Below are 22,711 nucleotides of genomic sequence, written 5' to 3' on the forward strand. Positions count from 1 at the left end.
GGACCTCGAGCACCACACTTCCGTATTTGTTCATGTTGACCAGTGCATACCTATTTGTCTATGTCGACGAAGAGAGTTCGAAATCTCGTCAAGTGGCGAACGCAATTTCAAACAGTTCAGAGAAACGTCGTCCCAAGACGAAAAAGTCCTTATACATCGTAAACACAACCAAAAAAACATAAGCCAAAACAAAACATAGTGCAATCTAAGCTACTTCTACCCCGAGCACCTCCAGTCCAAATCCTGGCCATTTGCAGAACTCGTTGCAAACATGGCGTCTCTCGAATTCACTCACTGCCTTCTCAATGTTGCCCTCCCCAAATATATCATTGCCCTGGCTAACAGATGAGTGCGTCATGATTTGTGGGTCAGTCAGTAGCTTTGTACTGCCTGTTCAATTCCATATCAACGACACTGAGAATATAGAATACTGGGTCATAGACTCGGAGCACATACCTTGATAGTCGGATATAAAGACCAGTCCACCCTGTCTTCATGTACTGGACATGTTGCGTGAATGCCAAAAACTGCACAAAGTCATACCCATCCTGGTCCGGGTCAAGCAGTGGGTCAGGATCCATATTATGAATAAACTTGGTGAAATCTTCGCCGTCAATAATCTCCTCGAGGAGGAAAGCTCCACGTGGTATCGTCGCAGTCTTTAATGTAGACTTGCCGGTACCTTGAGAGTAGGATAGCGCAAGGCCGGCTTCAACAAACCGCACGCATGGAATATTGAATGGTGGAGGATCAGATGTGTCTGCAATGGCACAGTCAATGAAATCATAGACAAGACCTAACAGAGCTTTCGCCCAGTACAGGACGTTTGCTTCTCTGAACAGCTTGGCCAGCTTGGCGAGTGGTGCATAGCGTCCAATTTTGTAATCGGTGCTAGATGTAGGCATGCCTTGGGGGTACACTCTTTCGAACGGACATTTCACAACAACCTTTTGACTCGCCCACAACCCCAGACCTGACCTAGGAGGCACCGTTAGTGTCAACCATCCTTGGTGTGCTGTTTTGAATCCACCTATTCCAATACAGCCTTCAATGGATGGGTCAATCGTCACATAGCCGACTGACGAATCGGCATTATCTACCGAGAATGAGTGGTAGCGGTGTCTTCTTACTTGAGGGTCTTATATGTTGATCAGAATACAATGACTATCACAATTGTACTCTTTAAGACTAAGGTGCCAGCTCCTCAAGTTCACGGTCAATGTATTTTCTACTTCTCGGTTGATAACGTGGTGTTTGTGGGTGGCCAAAGGGTAATAAATTACTTCTTTGCTAGATCACTTCTTGATAGTAAAGGAGTATAATATATTTTGTCAGGTGTACTTAAACCTAGTAGGTAATATGAACCTCTCTGAACTGAATGTGACTCGAATACGTAAGATGATGGATAAAACGATAGATTATTGTATAGGCGATCCCTGTAAGATAGTATACAATCAATCTAGACTAGTGAATATGATTGTTTTCAAAGGCAACTCGTAGGCCTTCACTTTCTTTGTGATCTCATAGTGTTGAGACAGAAAGTGGGAAAACTCCCGACTTCAAATTCCTACGTTCCCACACAGTTTGGGAAAAGAATGGAAGGGGAAAAACTTATATATTATGTGAGAATGGAGTCCTTATATACATTTTAGAAACCATCCTTACTAAGCAATGAGTCATCACTGGATTGGTAAGATTATGCTTACAAACCAAGCCTTTTGGTGTGCTGAATCAGCTGCTTACTAAAGTACATGAGTAAAATATTACAAAGCATGACGAATCATGACAAAACATGATGAGTCATGGAAAGTCCTTACAAATCAGAATATTACCAGTCACATGACATGCTTACAAACATATCTGAATGGCTCACTGATGTAATCAAGTGGCTGAATAAACATAAACAAATAATGGAAAGAGACAGGAACTAATGGAAACTACAAATACAACTAAATAAATAGAAACAAAGCTTACATAAGTGAGAAGTATATCCTTTGTACACTCCTCTACTCATCTCCTTTTATACTGCTATTCGTATATGTCATGGTATGAACTCCACACCATGCATGACAGCGGGTGCACTTCAGGAGCTCATTGAGAGGTCGGGTAGGGATCGAGTGAAAATGGATATTTTCATTCTGAAACTTGGAGACTGATGCTAGATAGTCAGTGCGTTGAATAAACTCAATGGACTGCAACATACTTTGTTTGACATTCAAGTTGGCACCTCCCCCAATCTTAAGGGCCTCTCTGAGGTGATCGCGATCAAGGCACAATGCAGGAGGTACCCATACTTTGTGAGGGGGTGAAATTGTGCTAGAACTGCTTGCACGTTCATGCGTCCGTTTGATGGAGATACTGGTAGTGGGGACCGGCGAGTGGGACTTTGTCTCATGCAACTGGACTGGGTTTGATGACGGAGCTGTGCTGCTAGCAGACATGACCTGTGCTGAGTCGAATGAGGGGAGTGCAGCGCTGGCCACTGTGTCAAGTGCTGAGTGAAATAAAGGCAGTCGGACTGTGGACAGTGCATCATCTGCTGAGTACGAGTATGAGGTATCCTTGACTGGTGCACGACTGCCCTTGGTATTGACATTGTCAGTACCACCATCGGCATTAGAGGACCGACTTGAACGCTCAATAGCCTGTAGTATCGAGTGTAAGTTAGCATAGACAATGAGCATACAATACATAGGCGTACCGTCTCATTATCTTCTTGCCAATCTTTGAACTCTGTCCACTGACACTCTGGAATGACTACCATGAGGGAAAATTGCTTCGTCTTGAATGTAGGGCCCTTGATGGAATTTTTGGGACCTTTGCGGCCTGGCTGCAGACACTGTGAGTAGAAGTATGGAATTAATGGCTGGTGCGTTGATAGGTCCACCCATCCTGAGTCTCGTACAATGAACTCATCATCACGCCATGAAAATATGCCACCAAAAGCACGTAGCTTAGGGAGCACCGTCTCCAAAGCAAGGTTGATAAGATGTGGAGCGTTGATGCGGGCATCAATGTCCTTTTTGCCTTCACAGATATTCTAAAAATATGTTAGCACACATTTAAGAGAGCATACTAAGGAAAGACCGTACTCCAATTGATATACACCTCTTGATTTCTTGCGGCCCCCTGCTTCATGAACAGCTGAAATCTCGAGCAAAATAGTCTCAGCTGCCAGCGTAGCACCAGGAGGAGAATATGAAGCTTTGGCCCATCTGAGATATTCTCCTGGGTACAATTTATGGTGCGATGAATAACTGACAGCACCAGTGAGCCTTGATGGTATCGGTGGTGCTGCTGACCCCTGCCAAGATGTAGGGATAACCACATCAGGGCCAGTGACCGCACGGCGGCGAGGGACCAGCGGTGGACCCATAGCGGCATTAATCCAGTCAGGAACTGCAATGACAGGAGGGGGATTAATGCTTGCTGTGGTGGTAATGTCAGCGCAAGTCCTGTCATAATGAAGATTAATGCAACTTACACTTCCTTTGGGCAGCATTCACTGACTGCCGGATCATCTGAGGATCAGGCCGGCGATCACAGGCTACAGTAGACGGTGCACTAGATGACGGATATGATGCTGCTAGTAGTTAGATTGTGTCATTTAAAATCTACATTATTGACTCACCTGTGGGTCTCTTCATTGATGTCACAGACTTTGTCTGGTACCATGCATAGCAGGCTGCGCATACATGACGCCCTGCTTTGCCAGGTTCAATTGTTTGCACGTAGTAACAAGGTTGGCCTTTGTTGATCTGGGCACGACAAGAGGGTCGCTCACAGATCCGATCTTCAGCAGCAAAAGTGTCTTCAGTAAAGTGACAGATGATGTTGTTAGGGTTGGCCATGGGAATGAGAGGGACTGTGAATAGTAGCAGTAGCGCAGAGACCCTGCATGGCTTAAATATGACACAAAATATAATGAGTCAATAAAATTCAATGGCCAAGTATGTTGAGAGAACATACTAATCTTTTGAAAGACCGGGAACGTTGACCGCCGGTGAAGTCACATTGAGAGCGCAGGGCACACATGATGGGAGACTGTTCCCTGAAGAGTGCCTGTTGCGCACAGGGGCTTGTGAGGAGAAGGCCAAGCTCCAAAAATGAGGACTCACAAAACAACACGAAAGGGAAAATGATTGATAGCTCATGAAGAGCAGCAAGAGTTTCACAAGAGCAGCCAGAGTCTCACAAGATGGAAGCTTGGTGGGAGGAGCGGTGCAAGTTTTGCAAGATGCACAAGATGAGCTTCACCAAACTGAGCTTCACCAAACTTAGCACAGTAAGGAATTACTAGAGTGGGGAATCAAGTAGCGAAGATAGTGTGTGAGCTTGGCAGGAGGAGCGGCAGGAAGAAGCTTTGTTGGGAGAAGGAATTACTCTGAAGTGGTCAATACGTTCAAGTTAGACAACACTATGTTCAAGTTGGACAATGCTATGTTCAAGTTAGACAACACTATGAATCTATGGAATTAGGGCGGCGGGCGGCAGTGAAAGACTTGATGGGGATAACTTGTCTCGGGTTATGTATCCGACTCTATCCGACTCGGAGTTGGAGGTACATAACTTAGCTTAGAGGTACTGACACCTCTCGTTGTTCTAGCATCCCTTGTGTGCCCTCTTCCCTAGCATCCCTCGTTGCTCTAGTGTCCCCCCTGTCGCTATGCCCAACCAATGGAAACTTACACGTACGTCCTGTTGTTCTAGACCAATGCTGCTAACTCACATCAGATTAGCACCTTTGGATGTAATTCGACCACACATCCTTTGTCTTTGGAAGGCATGTCAGACAGATAAGCAAATCATTGCGGAACTGCAACAACACTTCGATACATCACATTATGGTCTTCGGTTAGTTCTCTCATTTGCTATCCCTTCAATGCATTCATGTTCTGACACTGTGCTTAGACTCACAAAATTTCTCAAGATTCAGTGAGGACATGGGCCTTCGAAGAATGCGCCAGCAACATCATACCGTCGAGACCATACGTGAGACTATGACTGATCTGCACATGACTTATCCCCAAGCTGGAACACGTGAAATGGTAAGCTTGTTGTTTCATGAACAAAACATGAGCGTAGCCAGGTATTGTAGTATTTTCATAAATATCATATCTTGATCGTTAACTGTTGTATCTTTTTGTATTGCAGGAGTGTGGTGACTTCTTACTTTGCTATATATGAGCCAGACCTTGTCCTCCAGCGCAAGGCCAATCACCTTTGAAGGAGGCGATTTTGGGCAGCAGGAGTTAATGATGTATTCGCAGTTGATCAACACGATAAGTGGCTTAGGTATGGTCTCGGCCTCCATACTGGCATCAAGCCTGTTCTCAGGTAGGATCATGTGGATGAGGGTTTGGCATTCGAACCAGAACCCGCAGCTGATCCTCAGCTACTACCTCGACACACTTGATATGCTTGGCTGTAAGTATTTTTCTTTCTGGTTTAGTTCTTCACTAACATTGTAATCTTTCTAACCAGATATGCCCATGGTGACTCAGAGCGACCCTGGGTCGGAAAATTTTGGGATTGCCAATGCACATACTATGCTCCGCCAATGGCATGATCCGGTGCTACAGGGTACTTTGCAGCATCACTGGATGCGAAATAAGAAGAATGTAATGCCTGAGATAACGTGGTCGCAAATGCGACGCCGGTTCATGCCAGGATTCGAGTCGCTTTTGGACCATGGAGTAACGTCAGGTTGGTACAATAGCAATAATACTCTCCAAATGTATGTGTCTGATTCATTCATCTCACCCCGAGTCTGATAATACCTTTAGGATGGTGTTTCGATGTGTTTTTATACCATGGTTGCAGCGGGAGCTGGACACATACCAGGACCGAGTGAATAACAGCCAAAAGAGGCGAGACCGAAACAAGATTCTCCCCCACGGTGTACCGAACCTCATCTACCAGTCAGCCAACAACTTTGGTGCCCTGGACTTCAAAGTAAGCAAAACCATGTGTGCTCGATCTGTTTGTTCTTACCATTTTTTCACAGATCACAGTTGAACATGAGGCATTATATCACGTATGCAATCTATATATTGATCGTTCTCATGTTGTCTTCGACCTCGTGCCACAATCATTTGAGAAGCTTATACAGCGCTGCTATGAGGAACTGGGGCGCCCATCGGTCACAAGGCAGTCTGCTTGGGATGTGTACCTACATTTACTTGACATGCTGCAGGTCGATGAGGAGATACCGTCCACTATTGAAGATGTTGAAGAAGATCTCCCACTTTTAGAGAACCACCAGGACTTGCCTTATCATGAGGAAGATAATGGTGCATACTATATGGGTGGGGTGGGTGGTGGACTTGGCCTTGGTACATTATCCACTCGTGGCTATGTTGAACACAGATGCTGATATCTATGCAGGTGACAAGCATCTGCATCAACTAGAGAGACTTGTGTGTGATGATGAGCCTGAAACTACGAGTAGCATTGATGAAGACGTTGGACTGGACCATGATGGTTTGGTCATATGGGAGTTTTCCGAGGACTCAGATGGTGATGCAGATGCGATGGACGAATGGTGACTTGCATCCATTGATATTTTCGATTTGATTTCTTGCAGTAGTAATTCATTGACCTCACAGCGGTCAATCTATAGCCTGGACACTCGTGCTCTACCTAGTAGGCTTAGTGTAGTAGTACGGACAGCGAATCTCTGTTATACATTTGTTCAACGCATGTGGCACATAATATTATTTCTTATTCACATCCATGGTATTCGTGGTCCTGCAGAAGCATGGCCTGTATATGGTAATTCTGGCTTAGTAATTGAGCACGAGTGTCCGGGCTTCCATACAATTGCTTTTCAGGAGCACGTCCACATGTCAACTAGCAGCAGTGTGTAGCGCAGGAGATGCTATGATTGATTTGTGATTTGGGGGGTAGTGTGCAGGGAGCGGGAGAATTTGTTTTTATTTATTCCAGGTTTTGTCGTGGTACTTATTTATGTACGAGTCATATCTTGATCACAGTCGGGCCCGCTGATGTGACTTGGTGCTCCCAGGGATAATGCAGTTGTGGGGAAGCCTAACATTGTAAACTGACAAGCTTTGACTCAGTGTAAGTTCTTGAAGTGCTGAGACTTTAAGTCCAGAGAGGGCATGATAGAATTCGTGCGTTTCGTGATAGCGCTATGCCAGCTCTGGGTCATCGATATAAAGTAGCTGGGTCGGTAATGGTGAGCGTGTGGTATGCACAGCCTGGAATAAAAATGACCCCACAGGCTCTCGAGAATCGGGTGACTTTGCATGCATCAAGCCATTCTGCATAAGCACGCCCAAAGATACATGATTTTATTCCATAATTAATTTTGATATCACACATATGTGGTGCATGGGAAAGATGACTATGCTAGCGCAGATGGGGTTCAGATGTTCGGACTGGGTCGGAGGGGTGAATTTCCTGGGATCAAGATGTCCTGGTTTCAATCATGATACTTCGTAATCTGCTAGCATTGTAGAGATTATATGGCCGAATGCGACACAACTACGCAATAAAATCCAGGAGACCTTCGAAGCTCAGACATTCGAGAGTAGCAAAGGTATAAGTTTTTCCTAACACCATAAAGAGCGTTATCCAGCATATGAAAGCAAGGTGTCGCTGTCTTCCTACCAACCATTCAGACTTATTTGATCCCATATCACATCCTCACACATGATGCGTGTCTCCTTTGCAATCATCTTCGCCGTCGCTGCATCATTAATCTCTGCCATGCCCATCGACGCTAGCGCCCAGAAATGTCCCTTCTTTCGCTGGATTGACATAAATTGCAAGGACTGCACTTGGGGGCTCTGCATGAGTATCAGTCGTTTTCCTCGATTTGATAATATGACTCACCTACATGACAGAAATTTCCTTTCTGCACAGTGAGTTGCGTTTCTGCTTTCACATTGTATGGCCGTTGGCACTGACACGCGAGTTATCAGTGATTTGTAGAGCCACTAGTAAAACATTGGTGGAGTTAGCAGTCATTTTTGTTCGATTGGGAAATGTTAGATATGACATGGAAGGATATCTATTACCGCACAGATCAACGTTGGTGACTGTTGCTCCTTTGCAGATGGGCCTGAGCCTTTACATTGTAGAATTGTAAGTATATGCACATGATGGTCGTAATGAAAACACACCTAGGCCTTGACTTTTGACTTTGATTGTTTCTCAAACAGCATTCAATAGGATTTGGATAGACCCACTTGAGGAGTGGAACTGGCTGCTTGATAAAGAATCAAGAGATGACAGTGGGGCATCAGAGTCGGTGCTTGTGCGGGGAAGGTTCATGTATGTTTCGGGGACTGCTGGTGAGATAGGGTGAATGTTTTGGGGTTAGTATGAAAGGAGGCTGGGAATAGATGGACTCTTCTCCCCGACGCGCACTCGATTTCAGTTGTGCTGTCAAGATCATAGCGGCTGGTTAAAGTCTGTTCGTTTCTGATGCCATCACTGAAAGATGGCTGTTTCCAGGACCCTGGAGAAGTACTCGACCACTCAAGTGGCGCCTGTAGACCCATTCAGCATCCCTGTTCATCCTAGCTGCTCTAGGGTTACGCACTGAGTACCTCTAGCAGGACTTTGGCTCATTGATGAGGCTACTTCATTTACCCCAAGCGGACCCAGTGCTGCAGTACCATCGACCACATTCGAATTGTGATGACGAGGGCAAATTGTGAGAAATGTGCGGGTGCAGACGGTTGTGCTTATGGAGCAGGTCCCGAGTATTGGAGTACTTTAGATCAGGGAGTAAACAATGTTGGTGTTGGTATATACTGGAACATGCCGAACTGCAGGTATTAGGGCTTGTCGGGATTGCAGGGGAGGAATTAATATAGACACTAGGAGGCGACGTGTTGGGTAGGTCGAGATTTTGAGTGAGGTGATGAGCAGATGGGATGAAAAAGTATGAGCAACTGCACCTGAGGGCAAGTCTCGTAAGGAGACACGAGTCACCAATGAGATTGAGTGACTTTCTTGCACCATAGTTATGATGTCATGAGTCATATGGTGCAAGACTAAGTAGACTCCGACTAAATCTCAGCACAATTTTCTGAGCTGGTACTGTGCTTGGAGCTCAGTGGACACACCACAGAGCTTATCCCTCGATTTGGGTAACTTGCCCATAAGTCTTTGGAATGGAAGTTCGTCCTGTGAATGGCAGCACCTCATTTAGACAAATGCTTTCTCCAAGTCGGGGTGGAGCCCCGTGGTCTGGAATGTCACTTGCTGTACTTAGTAGCTCGAAGACACGTTCAATTGGTACTTTGGAAATCATGACACCAATAGTGCATAAGGATCTGACTAGTGGGCTCCCTTGCCCGTGTCCTTGCCGAATGTGAAATCTTGAAACCCAAGCCAAATGAGACGAAAAGACAACAACAACAAAGCCATAGCCCATCCGCTGCAAGTTGTGCAACCCTCCATTAAAGTCCTTCTTGAATGGGGCTGGTTCCTATGGTGTAACACCTGCGCATTTATTATTTGCGCGTTTTTGTCAAAATTTGTGCGATGCGCGTTTCCCACTGCGCATTGTCTTTGTATCAGTTGAATGTTTGTACAGCTACTAGGCTAAGTCACTACATCACTCTCAGAGATGATATATACAAGCACAACACAGACAAGTCATGCGCGTTTTCATCAAGTGTTCCCACTACACATTTTCGTAGCTTCCGTGGTTGCCAATGCTGGAAAATTTGAGTTTGAGAACACTATGGACGGTTAACTTGGTAGGTTTCGAAATGAATCATACTTAGGTTCTGTAATATCAATGTTTCTCTTAATGCAGTGCAGGGCTAGTGTTGCATCGATTTATGTATTCAGCGAGTGTCTATGAAGTAATGAGTGAAATCGTGTGTGACTGCAAGATATTATTAGTAGGTGATGCATCATGAGGGTGCAAGGTAGGAATACTATGGAAAGGGATGGGGATGGGGACCAGGATAGTATGTACTACAATGCACAAAGAACGAGAACTACCAAATTAGCATGCCTGTCATTAGAATAGACCTGGTCACTGTGCCAGTGAAATGTTGTGCGAGATACTAGTAAATCACTTTGCTCTGTACAGCACTGTACAGAGCTGTACAGTGTGCCAGCCTGACAGCTTGGTCTCTATTAGCTAGCTCACCACAGTACCAATTCTTTCTGTGAGATTCTGTGCACACACTCTACAGACACCCAGAAACCGGCTCTCGTACAATCAAATAACATTATGCTCACTGCTCAACAGTCCACCCATGCACAAATAAGCACAAATGATCACAAAATGCATGGTATTCAATCAGATAACGCACTAGCGGATACATGGTACTATACTAATAGGAAAAAGACACTCGAGATAAATGGGGCAATAGGACAAAGCACTCTGAGACCTCAATCAAGCACGAGTTGCAGATGACAATGCCTTGATCCGTCATCCAAGTTGCCGTTCGACCTTGTAAGACTCCACCCTGTGTAGGGAACTGCACGGGTATACCCCCGGGTATCAGAGGCCTTACCCGCACCCGTACCCGGCGAAAACCCGTACCCACTCTGATGGGTGCAGGTTTTTGGTGGGTATGACGGGCTCATACCCTTACCCTGCACCCGTACAGGGTTTACCCACGGGTAATACATATAAATATTAAGTTAGCAATTATAAAAATATGAAAAAACGATCGTGAAAAAGGACAAACTCGCCGACACGCTGCAGACGGCGGGCAACTGACTTCGATCAGCATGGCTCAAGCTCGACGGAGGATCGACACGCTGCAAACAGCAGACAACGACTTTCGATCAGCATGACTCGAGCTCGAAGGAGGATTGACACACTCACCTCCTGCGAACAGCAGGAAACGACTTCAATCAGCATGGCTCGAGCGTGAAGGAGAATCGACACACTCACCTCCTGCAAACAGCGGGAAATGACTTCGATCAACATGGCTCAAGCTCGAAGGAGGATTGACACACCCACTGCTACGAACAGCAGGAAATGACTTCGATCAGCATGGCTCGAGCTCGAAGGAGGATCAACGCATCACTTCCCGCGAACGGCAGACTTCAATCGGCATGGCTCGAGCTCGAAGGAGGATCAACACATTCACCTCCTGCAAACAGCGGACTTCGATCAGCGTGGCTCGAGCTCAAAGGAGGACCGACACACTCACAGGTGTTGTGTTGAAGAAGATGGAGGGGCATAGCAGCAGGGTGTGGATGAGTGCAGAGGATGGAGAATGAGGTTGAGGTTGGATAGCGGCGCTGTGTGCAGACAGTGCCTGATATTGAAAAAAGGGTTGTAAATACTTGTAAGTAATGTACTGTACATACATACATAGATTTTAAAAACATACCTTTAAGTTTTGAGAGCAGCATTACCTAGAGTCAGCAACAATAAGATCTAATAGTACGAGTATAAAGAGGAAGTGTTAGTGGTACTTTGAACAACTGAACGCCAAACAATTACCACATTAGGAAGGCACGGGTATGCCAGGGGTATGGGTTAGCCCGCAGGTTTTTGAATCCCGACCCCCACCCATACCCGTGCATATGCCTAACCCTGTGTGAATTTCGATTAGTATTCAAAACTTCATAAAAAACGCGCAGCTTGCCATCCAGCTTCGGCCCATGAACGAAGCTGTTGCACCAGCTTTGGGCCATGATAAGAATCATCCATGAGTCATCTCAGTAGTTTGAACATTGACTCATACAAAGCGCCATACTCCTTGGAAGTAAACTTTGGAATTGATTTGCCGTTACCATTCCTCTTTAAGCCATCAAGGACACAATTAACCTAGGGAAAATGGTGTCAGTAGATTGTAAAGTAGTATACCAACACGAAAAACTTTACCACCGTACAAACTAAAGCAAGGCATTCCAAAGGTAACTGCTTCTGAAATATGACAGGTCTCCTGCGAGCGACACGATAAGAGCCAGTGTAGAAGAAAGCAATGACAGCCTTGCGCAGTGCCTGGGCGAGCTGCATTTTGAGTTTTGCCGAGTTCATCCACACCAAAGCGCAGAAAGGCGGAGTCCTCTAGCAACATCATTACGGCCTCTTCAACCCAGGCTGCACATTCTTGGGGAGGAATGTCAGATGGCGTGATGAGGTTGTATAAGGATGGCGCGATGCTAGTTACAATCTTCTTGAGATCTGAGCGCCACGTTGATAAATCTTCATAAAGCTAAAATAACAGTGCATTAGTAGAAATCAGATGCGCGACAGTAGACCACCAGATGTACATACCAGCTTTGCCATATCATGTTTCCGATCAGGCCACACACCTAGTAGACTCCCTTGAGTAAAATGTCTCGAGGTGGAAAGAATGTGTACCCTCTTCAACTTGCTTACCCCCTTCAAGCCACTCTACAAGCGAAGACATGAGGGCCTCATTAACAGAACCTGGCAAATCATCGACAAATTTTGGGAATGGGTTCTCTATCGCATGTTGGACATGGCACTCTCCCTTCGCATACTCGAGAAAACTCTTCCAACGGGGACCATACCATCCCAACTGCGTAGCCTTCGGCCCTTCATGTGATGCCTTTGATTTCGATTTGGCCTTTGATTTCGATTTGGCCTTTGATTTCGACTTGAGATCTTTTGTCTCAGCCTGACATAAGAGATCAAGGATTACAGGGTTGGGAGGGCAGGGACGTCCGTTTCGCTTGTGGTGAAGGTGTAGGACATCAGCAGGTACGACCTTCAACAAAGAGAAGGTTAGCAGATAGCAGAAAAATATATAAGATGTACCGGAGTCGAAGCATCGTCAGTGCTGGATATGACATCGTCTACTAAAGACTTCATTGCTGCATTATCATCTTCATCACGCGAGTGTTGAAATTCAAAGTCAGTGGGAAGGGCGGTAGTGACAAGAGGTTGTGATGGTTGAGCTTATTTTGAAAAACCTGTCTTACATCCAGTATAATCACCAAGAATAACTATTGGCTTACCGGGATGAGCACTATGGCGCCCATACGCTACACCCCATCCCACTTCTTGGTCTCCATGAGCGTCCTGACCATCGTTGTCGTCATCGCCACTACTGCTATCCTTGTTGTCGTCATCACTTTTATCACCATTGTCAGTAGTCTCAGAGTCTGAACTTTCAGAAGCAGTGTCTTGCGATTCCAAACATACATCAGCAGTTGACCGCAGGGCAGGGTCCAAATTCTTGTAAAAGTAGGTGTCAGCTTGACACATAACTGACGTGGATGTGGTAGGTGCTTTTGGCATTGGATATATGGGGGCTGGAGGACGTTCTGTGGGGTCTGAAGGCTTCTGTGTGGCAGCTACGAGTGTATTGTTAGCCTGCAAATGAATGTCTGTGCCAGGGGGGATGAGGGACTGCTTGAATCCAAACCGCAACCCAGGTTTGCGGTGCAAAAAGCTGGGTTGGAGATTTGGTACCTCACAGCTACTAGTAGAGGCAGGAACAACACCCTTCTTCATTGCCTTATCCTTCTTATCCTTCTTCCCCTGCTTTCTAGAACTCGGAGGATCCACTGTCTCTGAGGGGCTGTATGGAGGAGGTGGAGGGGGTTTCTGGATAACATTCAGTATGATTATCTATGGCTGTAAGCATGTTTACCTTTGAGCGACTCCCGTGGCCCTTACGAGGCTGTTCTGGAGCAAGAGGGTTCGCAGGAGTGTTTGAGTCGAGGGAAGTAGTGCCCTTGCGTTGGGTGGTGCACGTGTGAGAGGCATCTCAAAGAGCACCAATCTTCTCTAGTTGGATGGCCCTACCTCCTGTTCCGGCGCCTGCACGCCCAGTACATCGAGTGGCCAGGGTGTTGTCCACAAACTCTGGCTGCTGTAATTGCAGGGGTATCTCGGCCCCAGCCCGCAACTTCTTGGTTGAATTCGCTTGCCCGTCAGAGTCTACAGCTTTACACTTTGATCTCTTTTTCTTGGGGCTGGAGCGAGACCTAGAATTTGACATGACTGGTCCAGGTTAAGGCCCGGGACAGAAGGAATGCAGTCTGAGTAGCACTAGTGGTGAGTAGCAAGAAAACCATTGATAAATACACACCGTCTTTTAAGTGTTGTCGCATAATTCCAAGTGAGTATCTCTCACTGCCGGCAGGTAGATATTCAGAAAAATGAGTCAACTGGCGCTGCCTACAGGCAGAAAAACTCGTAAGTTGGATCTTCACCGAGGTGATAAGGATGATGACTCGATCAAGGACGTACAAAGTTCAACTCGGAGTAGGGATTTAAATTATATTTGGCCACATCTGGGGCAATCATGTGACTCGAACTCTTAGAATTGGTATCATATCTGGTATGAGTATAATGCATTGTAATACTACATGCTGCTATTACTACTCTATCCAATCTTGTTTCTCTTTGGCTTGGGTAGTATAAGGTCTGTCATCCATTGGTGTTCAATAACTTGTTTCTTTGACGTCTCATCTACAGATGGCGTGTCTTTCGTCAGTACTAAGAGAGCTCGCTGATGCTGAGAGCCCCTGGAGCATCCATGTCGAGACTAAAAGCCCAGGGGACAGGCTCATTCCGCGGAAGGTTGGCAAGGTGTTTGTCCAGCATTGCAATTACGTTGTCGAAACACACTGATGCCGGATCTTTGATTAGGTTGTACCATTCCAATGCGAGCGGAAGGAGATCCCGGAAGTAAGGATCAAATTGTTTGGTAAGTTGTGCAGTGTAGTGATCAGAATGGTGAAAGAACCGTGTTTTGCCGGCACTGCACTGCTCATATGTCCCAGACCATTCACGTGTGATCCAATTCAAATTCTCTTTCGTGCGCTTAGGGAGAACATGCTTCATGCCAAGAGGGCCCCTGTACTCGATACAGGTCCAGACAAATACGTAAAACATCGATTCGAGATCATCCTTGTAGTCAGTGCTTGATCAGGGCGACTGGATATGGTCTCGAACCCGACGCACTGCTTGCCACTGCGCTCATCCAATGTATCCGGTGTGTGAAGGTAAAGGTTAAAAAGGAGCGACCACGACATGAACTGGTAATGTGCCCTGGGGTGATCAACATGTTATCAATACTTACTTGTCCCAAAAGTGAAATAATACTCACAGTACCACCGACAACATATTGCTCGCCTTCTACAATATCAACCGCGAACTCCCAGTCTACCAGCATTCCGTGGGAGCCATCACCATCATCCTCAATCATCGCATTGTTCAGACTAGCATCACGGTGGAGAACCTTGCACTTTTCCACCACTTGCCTCTGGACTGAAGGATAACGATAAGTACTAGTAGGATATTCATTTGAAATATATTACTCACTATTCACGATATCCCATATTGCGCTTAAGAACTCGACCTTCGAGCGGAATTTATGCAATGGTTGCGCATGGGGCTTCAAGACCAGCCGAACATGAGTATGGAAGGTGTGCTGTATGCTATATGGAAATTTGTAACAATACGCTCGCGTGTCCTCGACCTCGCTGGGTGCAACTTCGATGAGCCAATACTCAATAAGTTGAGGAACTCCACGGACGCCCTCCATCTTCTTCATCATATTGATCTCATTCAGCACTGCTTTTTTGCCCCCGAGAACCCAATGGTCTTTTATGATATACTCCTCGTTGTCCTTCCTGGCCAAGTAGCACACACTGCTGCGACCAACGAGGCCTTGGGTAGAGAAGATGATTTCAAAGATGTCGTATGTGTTCTTATCGACATGTATTTTGCCGATCGGCTCTAGAACTGGCTCAGGGTTGAGAGGATCTTCGGGGACTTCTATTACAGGGGGGCACATCGGAGGGTCACCAGCTGTGGGGGTGGGCACCATGTCCTCTGCGACAGCAGGAGGGAGGGAGAGCTCGTTCTCCTTGAGTTGGGAACTCTCAACAACCTCCTCTATCTGTGCACTCTCGATGAGATCCCATCTCTTGGAAGGTAGGTTCTTGGTAGGGCGGGAGCCAGAGAGTTCGAGTGTGCGGTGAAGGGTGTGTTTTAATATGCTAATGGTAGGGTCGAATATGATGCATTCAAGATTCCCGAAGACAATGCATGAAAAAATGTGCAAATACTTATCAGGCTCCTTGGCGATATTAGTGCACGGACTCACGACACTGCCGGAGTAGTCATACAAGTGGACGCGAAGATCGCGGTACCCATTGCAGAGAGAGATAAATAAAGCGAAGCGTCTCCAGGGTTGATGCTTCAAAAGAAGGTAGGCTTTGCTGTCGAGAGTTTTTGAGAGGGTCTGGGAGGGTAGGTATGGACTCGCAGTCAGCTCGCACACTGCTTTGATGGTGTCCCACCTAGCCTCCAAATCATCGAGTAAGGTAAGGTCTGGTTTTCGCACGATTTCTTCACCACGAAGTGGGCGTGAGGAGTTTGCTGCACTCCATTTATGCGATAAGTTATGTTTGTGAGCGAGATTAGGTTCCTTAGAAGGGCAGAGGTAACGGTGTTGAAAAAGGACCCGAAGATGGCCTCGGTTGTCAATGGGTTGGGTTCTTTTTCTCTACTAATCTCTGAGTCCGAGGACTGCTGATGCCAGTGCCTCCCCACCGTGTCCATCAGGAGATGTCTCCCAAGGGTCCCCAGAGTCCCCAGAGCCCCCAGAATCCCCACTAACATCAGTCATGGACAACATAGGGTCAGTCCTTTACCGGCGAGTCTGAATTTGTCTGATCAGTGGTGGACTCAGGCTGAGCCTGAGGCTCTGCCAGATCAGCCTCTGTCCTGTTATCGGCGACCAACACCCAATCTCCCGGCTCCCTGTTCGTGCCACCTTTCCTTCCTCCCACTCCACTACCAGCATAACTAGCAGATTTGTATGATGTTGGAAGGGCCCAATTCCATCGACGAGTTTGGCCATCATGGAGCAGGTACTGTGGTTTTCTCATTTTCAATGTCCAGAAAGGCGTTGGTCCTAGAATCAATGAGTATTTTTTAGGGAACAGTGAGTTCTTCTGCCTTTGGAATGTGATTCGTGTAGGACCTGAATATCAGCGACAATAGATGTCCTGAGTTCATCTTTGTGGTCAAGGTGACTTTCTTCCAGTATCAAGCAGCTAAGCTCCGAATCGGTGAGTTTATCCATGGTCATTGCATCGTGTACTGCGGGAGCTGGCACGAAAGATGCTAGCTTCATCCCAAGGCCAACTGAATAGAAATGTCTGCCATTTGGCATGTTGTCATAGAGTTCTATGTTGGTACACAGGAACAACTCATGGGAACGATACTACTAATACATATAACTACCCTTTGACCATACAAAAATGGCCTTATCTTTGTGCCAAATATTATTTTGATAGCTGCAAAGTACTTGGTTTTGTCCCAAATCTCATTCAACCAAAACTCCGCTGGCATGCTCCATGCTGTTGTATGCTGTTAAATGGACATCTGCAATAGTGCCAAAGCGCGGGATTAGGTTGATGGGGGCCCTCATATGAGAGACAGGTATGACATCTCCCATTCAGTTTCCATTTGAATGCTTGGCTCACTTGAGCAGATGCAGCTGCATAGTTGGATCTCAATCGTTCGAGATGTCGAAAACATTGGACATAGGTGAGAAATTGGTCTTTCCATGACCATCGTGTGCTGCTCTTACCAATAGGTCGCATGATAAGTCTAATCTGGGCGACTGTGTGATCTGTGGAAAACGGGAGGTTTGAGGTAAGGCATTTATCACAAATCAAAACAGAGATTGCACCAGAAAGACCACTGTTAGGCCATGTGTGGCTTGCATCAGTCTCGACGATGCTTGTATCATAGCGGCCTAGGGTCCAGGGGTTGCTGGGTGGTGCACAATTCAGCGTCTGAGCTGATCTAACAGCGTGAGCATCATATAGCTCCATCTCTTGCACATGAATTTTGAACCAGACTTGAATTTTGTCAAATGGAAGGATAGCGGTAGGCCCAGCCCTTCTAGGACCACCTATCGCATGAACATGTGCATGTCCATAAGTTGCCTCCCATTGGAGGAAATCAGCAATGGCTGGTCGTAAATCCGGTAGGGCAAATTTAATGGCAGCTTCATCAACAGTAATGTTCTGAATGGAGGGATCATACGCAAGATGAAGGGCAGTGCGCTTGATGACGAATGAGCGAAGTGGTAAAGGCACTGAACCCAATTCTCGGCGCTGGAGCAGCTTAGAAATTTCAAAATAGTTCGTGATTGGGCATGATTGTGTTGCGCTGATGAGAATATCTTCAGCATCGTTGACATTGATATCTTCATCATCAGGATCTGAATCTTCAAGCTTCCCTAGCACTCTCCTCACAATCTAAAATGCCAGTAGCGAGCTCAAATCGACAACACTTTTCGGCATGATCAAGATATCGGCAAATCTGAGGGCCGTAGTTGTTGTTATTGCTTGATCTTGCGGGATCTTTTACCTCAGTGATATGAGCATGTTCAGTAATGTCAGCAGACCATTGTCCTATGACGCCAGAGTTGTGAATGCTGGCAATGATGCTTTGCATCAGTTCCAGCTTGGGTATATACCAGTTGTTGATAACTCTATTGACACTCCCCCAGCGAGCCCCAGCAGCAATGATTGCATCCTTTTTGGCGTGGAACTCAGCTAATGTGCTTGAGATATGCTTCAGATCCTCCTCATCAACGCGCTGGCAACTGCACAAGATATCGGAATTGCATGAGTGCACTGCACAGCAGCGAGAACATCAGTAGGTACTCCATCTGCACTGACGGCAATGATATATCGTTCAATGTCCCGTTGACAGCGCCCAGTGACTTGTTTCAGCTTTGAGATGCCTCCGCGAAAGTGCCGATAGCCAGTCATTGGCTGTAAGACAGAAAAACGGAAGTCTATCTCAGACTCTCCAACAGTGCAAATGAGCCATTTCGTGTCATGGTCATAGAATTGCTTGTGAATAAGGTGGAGTGATTCCGGCGTGAAAAATGGGAGGGTTCCGCTAGTAACCAGTCCCACCAGAACGGTTTCTCGACACCATTCAGTCGGAACTTCTGTGCTTCATGGAAGAACACCTCAACATCATTGGGATTGGCGCGTGACTTTGCAACAGCAAGCTGTGCAAGAGTAGTTTATTTTGTCCAGGGTTTGTGCCAGGAAGGGATCTCCAAATTGCTTGTACATCGCCATAGTCACAGGCGATGTTGTTCCACCAACAGACACCAGCATCATTGCTTCCGGGGTGTCAGCAATATAGCTTGTGAGAGGGGTGAAGCAGTAATGACTATGTCCGAATGGGATCCGATAACATGATGCCCAATTGAGCAGCTTGCTTTAAAGGTTCAAGAACGATGTCAAGGCATTGGTGCATGAGGCGATCCTCCAACACGCCCCTCATTCTCTTCTTCTTATGGATGAACTTTGGGACGGGTAGTAGGGCTGTGAGAACAAAAGCATTGGATGATGATTTCAGTCGTATTTTCATATGAATATTTGTGAGGCTAATCAGGAGCGGATGAGCCACACGATCCCCTGTTAATGAAGTGATATTCGTCTTGTCGGAAGAAAGAATGGTGCAAAGGAGAGTCACACCACTAGGGATTGCTGACTTCAAGGATACATCAGCTGCAGAACTTTGAAATTTGAGTTGTGACACACCTGCATGTCCCATGCGTCATTTCCTGTCATCCATTCGGTAAATACGCGACACTTCTTCTCCTTGGTGGTGTACACCCTGCAAGGTGTGAGGTTGATATAGTTGTGGAATAACTGGATGGTTGAAGATCGCGGCTATGCACTTGATAGGGTCACGCCAGTATAGAACCACAGGTGACTTTGTAGGGTGAGACGTTGGAATTACTCGAGACAGCCAACTGTGGACCGCTGGGCAGCATCTCTGCTCGACCCCGTAATTCCTTGGCTGAATGGAATGATAAGGGTAAATCCTTGATCTGAAAAGTCATATATTCAAGGGATGACAGCGAATTCAAAGTCCTGACACTGACCATTTCGAGCGATAAAAAAGAATCAATCTTCCCCACACTCAGGCCTGAACAGTAGCAGCCATGCTGCAAGCTGCCAATCTCTCCGACTGCTAAAAGGATAGTAAAGGTTTGTTTTTCGATGTATGCTATTTTCGTCGGAGTCAAACAGGCCCAAGAATATATAGCCGTCCTGATAGGCCAGAGGGGGATTGGGAAAGAAGTCTGTCACTTCAGTCAATTCACTACTGTGCTCATGCTCACTTCCACCTCCATGTACTCTCAACACATCCTCTCCTTCAGCGCCAAAATCACCAAAGTCATAGAAATCGTTACTGAGTCCTTGAAAGGGTTCAACGTCCGAGCCATCTGCTGAGTCCATGGGATGATCTTCATTGGATAATGTGGTGGAGTTGATCAGGTCTTCCAACCAGGTGTTGCATCCAGACCGAGGCTGGCTCATGTGCTGAGCGACAGAGGTATGGTCTTGAAACATTTTTCCGCATGAGGGACAATGATGAGACATGCTATAGTACGACTCTGTATGAGTCAGTCGTTTGAGGGATATGCATACTAGTATACCTTCACGGCATTTTCCGATACCAACTTCTGCCAAACAATGACCATCACTACCACTACTCTACGAAAATTATCAGCAAGCGCGTCAGGCAAAGTGGACAACCTTGATCCGCGTCATTGGAAAGATGATGCAAAAACGGGGATGTGTGACTTGTACGAAGTTCTTGATGCTGTCAGTTCCACAGTAAGTCAATAACGTTCATTTTTGAAGGCACCTTACATTTGAACAGTCGACACTGGATCCAATGGACTCTGAAGCCAATCTTGTAATGGATCTTGTAAGAGCCAAGCGCGAGGTTCTTGTCGCGCAAAAGGTGCTGGCAGAGTGCATACTGCGCGAAAATGAAATCCAGGCCTGCTTGCTCACAGTTCAAGTTGACACCACAGGAGAAGAAGTTAGACGATACCGACATGGGCTTGGGGTACATGAGAGTTGTCTTTAAGAAGTACAAGCTAGTCTCATATTTCTCCTTTACCTGCAAGACACAGGAATCATCTACACGCTGCCAGTGGTAAGTTCATGATATGATGGTGCCATATGGAGTCCTGATGAAAGTTGTCCACAAATTAGAATCTTCGAGGAGCTGTCATCACCTCACTCTCCGGCTTGATTAATCTTCTGTTCCTTACACTTTCACATTATGATAGTCGGTTCTTGTATTATGGTGTCCTTACATGCATGATAGTGTATTATGTTTATGATATGTTGAATCATAAATTCTGTAGTAGACTCATTGAACTTCAAAATGTCATATGCCTTTCTTTCGCCCTTAGCAAATTTAGTCACTCAGCGCCACTTGAGTTGTGAATTGACAAAGTCAATAAATACAATTATACACTTGTGCTATAGTAAGTACTCAGTAGTAATAGTGCTAAGATGCGAGTTTGCTGCAAAAGCCTGCAGGTCCTGTAGAACTGTGAGCAGTTGGAGTAAATGTATACTTTGAGGCCACAGCTAACTGTGATATTTGTGCAAACTGTGGGGTCTGTGGTTGTCTGTGCAGAGAAAACAATTTTTAGACGTCTGTGGGAAAATTTGTAGTTTACTGATATATACTAAGTCTCGGTAATGTACAGTAACCTGTTTGTCCTTGATCTGCGCAGTCGCTGACAAACATCCGGCATTCCGGCTATTCCCGTTAGTCAGTATTAGTACTTGCTGCTCGGATCATTACTACTATCATATGTGTCCAACACTATAGCATGGGTTAAGTTCAGCAATCGTTCACCTTCACAGTGATTTTCTTTAGTCGTGACAGTGCGTATTGTTTTTTTGTGTTCTGCTACCTGCGTCAGTTGCTCATGGGATAGACGGATGACAGTCACTCAATTGGCTGTCCCAAAACGGTCAAATACAATACGTCATAAACTGTCCTTTAGACTGGTTCCAGTTATAACCCGGGCTAAGGCCGCACTGCATCAAACAACTTCTCGATCCAACATCAACTATCTTTGCTATCAACCAACCAGCTAAGAGCTTCGTCCGATACACTATGCTTGCACACTGAACCAGTGTACTCATTTTTAGACCTGTTCAGGGCCCACCCGCTCATGTCTACAACTACCCTTGATAGACTCCGTACTCTTTTATTTCTCTTTTAGGTCACTAGTACCAAAACGCATAGAGGCGCAGTGCTAACCCTGTGCATGTCGCTGAGTGTCATATTGAGCTCCGGATGACATTTTCGTCGCTACAAGCAAAATAAAGTTGTATGACATGCGACATGAAGGTCTCACAAGCAACCTAAACTTTGGACGGTTCCTTGATGTGATATCCCCCGATGCCACATTGATTTTCTACTTGAAGTTAGGCTGAAACACTTTGTACTGAGATCAATCAGATATCATCCGTTAAAAGGTTCAAATCTCAGTTTGGTAATGTAAGCGCTGGATTGTGGTATATCAAGCACGAATGCGATCGTTATACATCCACCAAATCCTCCCGCTCACTCATTCCATCCTCTTATAATATGACCCTAGTCTCAAATGATCCCAGTTGGTGGTCATTCATCAATACGGTTGTTATTTACAGCTATTTTACACGTTCGTGGGGAGTCAACCGCATGATGACGGTGATAATTTGATTCAGCTTCACTCCAATTTCGTAGTTGCCGCCTCTGTTGGACTAATATACGATTGGGGTGAGCAAGATAAAGGATGGAAGAACCACTGATATCCTTATGGTATTCTCAGCGCTTATGTTTGGACAAGAGGTACGTCAATCCCGATTACTGGAGGAGCCAACTTGCTTAGAATTGTGTTATAGGTTGAACTGATCTGGTGAG

The 22,711-nt window shown here is 46.0% G+C and overlaps 5 protein-coding genes across 5 annotated transcripts; 2 read left to right on the forward strand and 3 right to left on the reverse strand.

The window, feature by feature from the left end:
- Window positions 1-368: 368 nt before the first annotated feature.
- On the reverse strand, window positions 369-1,040 carry DFJ58DRAFT_664638 (uncharacterized protein; the record flags this gene model as incomplete). Its single annotated transcript, XM_041382445.1, has 1 exon — window positions 369-1,040. A coding segment is annotated over one exon (672 nt), but the record flags the coding sequence as incomplete, so codon positions are not given.
- Window positions 1,041-4,666: 3,626 nt separating this feature from the next.
- Window positions 4,667-6,548, forward strand: DFJ58DRAFT_731076 (uncharacterized protein; the record flags this gene model as incomplete). Its single annotated transcript, XM_041385985.1, has 8 exons — window positions 4,667-4,691; window positions 4,740-4,854; window positions 4,931-5,048; window positions 5,271-5,427; window positions 5,485-5,737; window positions 5,787-5,955; window positions 6,008-6,335; window positions 6,388-6,548. The coding sequence occupies 8 exons, from the start codon at window positions 4,667-4,669 to the stop codon at window positions 6,546-6,548; spliced, it is 1,326 nt and encodes a 441-aa protein (XP_041240837.1).
- A 5,120-nt stretch (window positions 6,549-11,668) lies between these two features.
- On the reverse strand, window positions 11,669-13,931 carry DFJ58DRAFT_731077 (uncharacterized protein; the record flags this gene model as incomplete). The annotated part of the gene is made up of 8 exons (XM_041385986.1): window positions 11,669-11,782; window positions 11,835-12,173; window positions 12,236-12,285; window positions 12,341-12,692; window positions 12,743-12,882; window positions 12,943-13,534; window positions 13,581-13,696; window positions 13,736-13,931. The coding sequence occupies 8 exons, from the start codon at window positions 13,929-13,931 to the stop codon at window positions 11,669-11,671; spliced, it is 1,899 nt and encodes a 632-aa protein (XP_041240838.1).
- A 1,016-nt stretch (window positions 13,932-14,947) lies between these two features.
- Window positions 14,948-20,310, reverse strand: DFJ58DRAFT_731078 (uncharacterized protein; the record flags this gene model as incomplete). Its single annotated transcript, XM_041385987.1, has 13 exons — window positions 14,948-14,986; window positions 15,045-15,205; window positions 15,260-16,321; window positions 17,541-18,216; window positions 18,329-18,559; window positions 18,628-18,868; window positions 18,919-18,983; window positions 19,049-19,100; window positions 19,152-19,474; window positions 19,525-19,635; window positions 19,701-19,817; window positions 19,872-20,072; window positions 20,128-20,310. 13 exons carry the CDS (start codon window positions 20,308-20,310, stop codon window positions 14,948-14,950), a joined length of 3,462 nt encoding a protein of 1,153 aa, XP_041240839.1.
- Window positions 20,311-20,466: 156 nt separating this feature from the next.
- Window positions 20,467-21,041, forward strand: DFJ58DRAFT_731079 (uncharacterized protein; the record flags this gene model as incomplete). Its single annotated transcript, XM_041385988.1, has 5 exons — window positions 20,467-20,610; window positions 20,657-20,740; window positions 20,796-20,848; window positions 20,916-20,938; window positions 20,998-21,041. The coding sequence occupies 5 exons, from the start codon at window positions 20,467-20,469 to the stop codon at window positions 21,039-21,041; spliced, it is 348 nt and encodes a 115-aa protein (XP_041240840.1).
- Between the last annotated feature and the right edge of the window lie 1,670 nt (window positions 21,042-22,711).

Source organism: Suillus subalutaceus, assembly GCF_016647625.1.
Source record: "Suillus subalutaceus strain FC151 chromosome Unknown DFJ58scaffold_99, whole genome shotgun sequence".
Taxonomy (NCBI): domain Eukaryota; kingdom Fungi; phylum Basidiomycota; class Agaricomycetes; order Boletales; family Suillaceae; genus Suillus; species Suillus subalutaceus.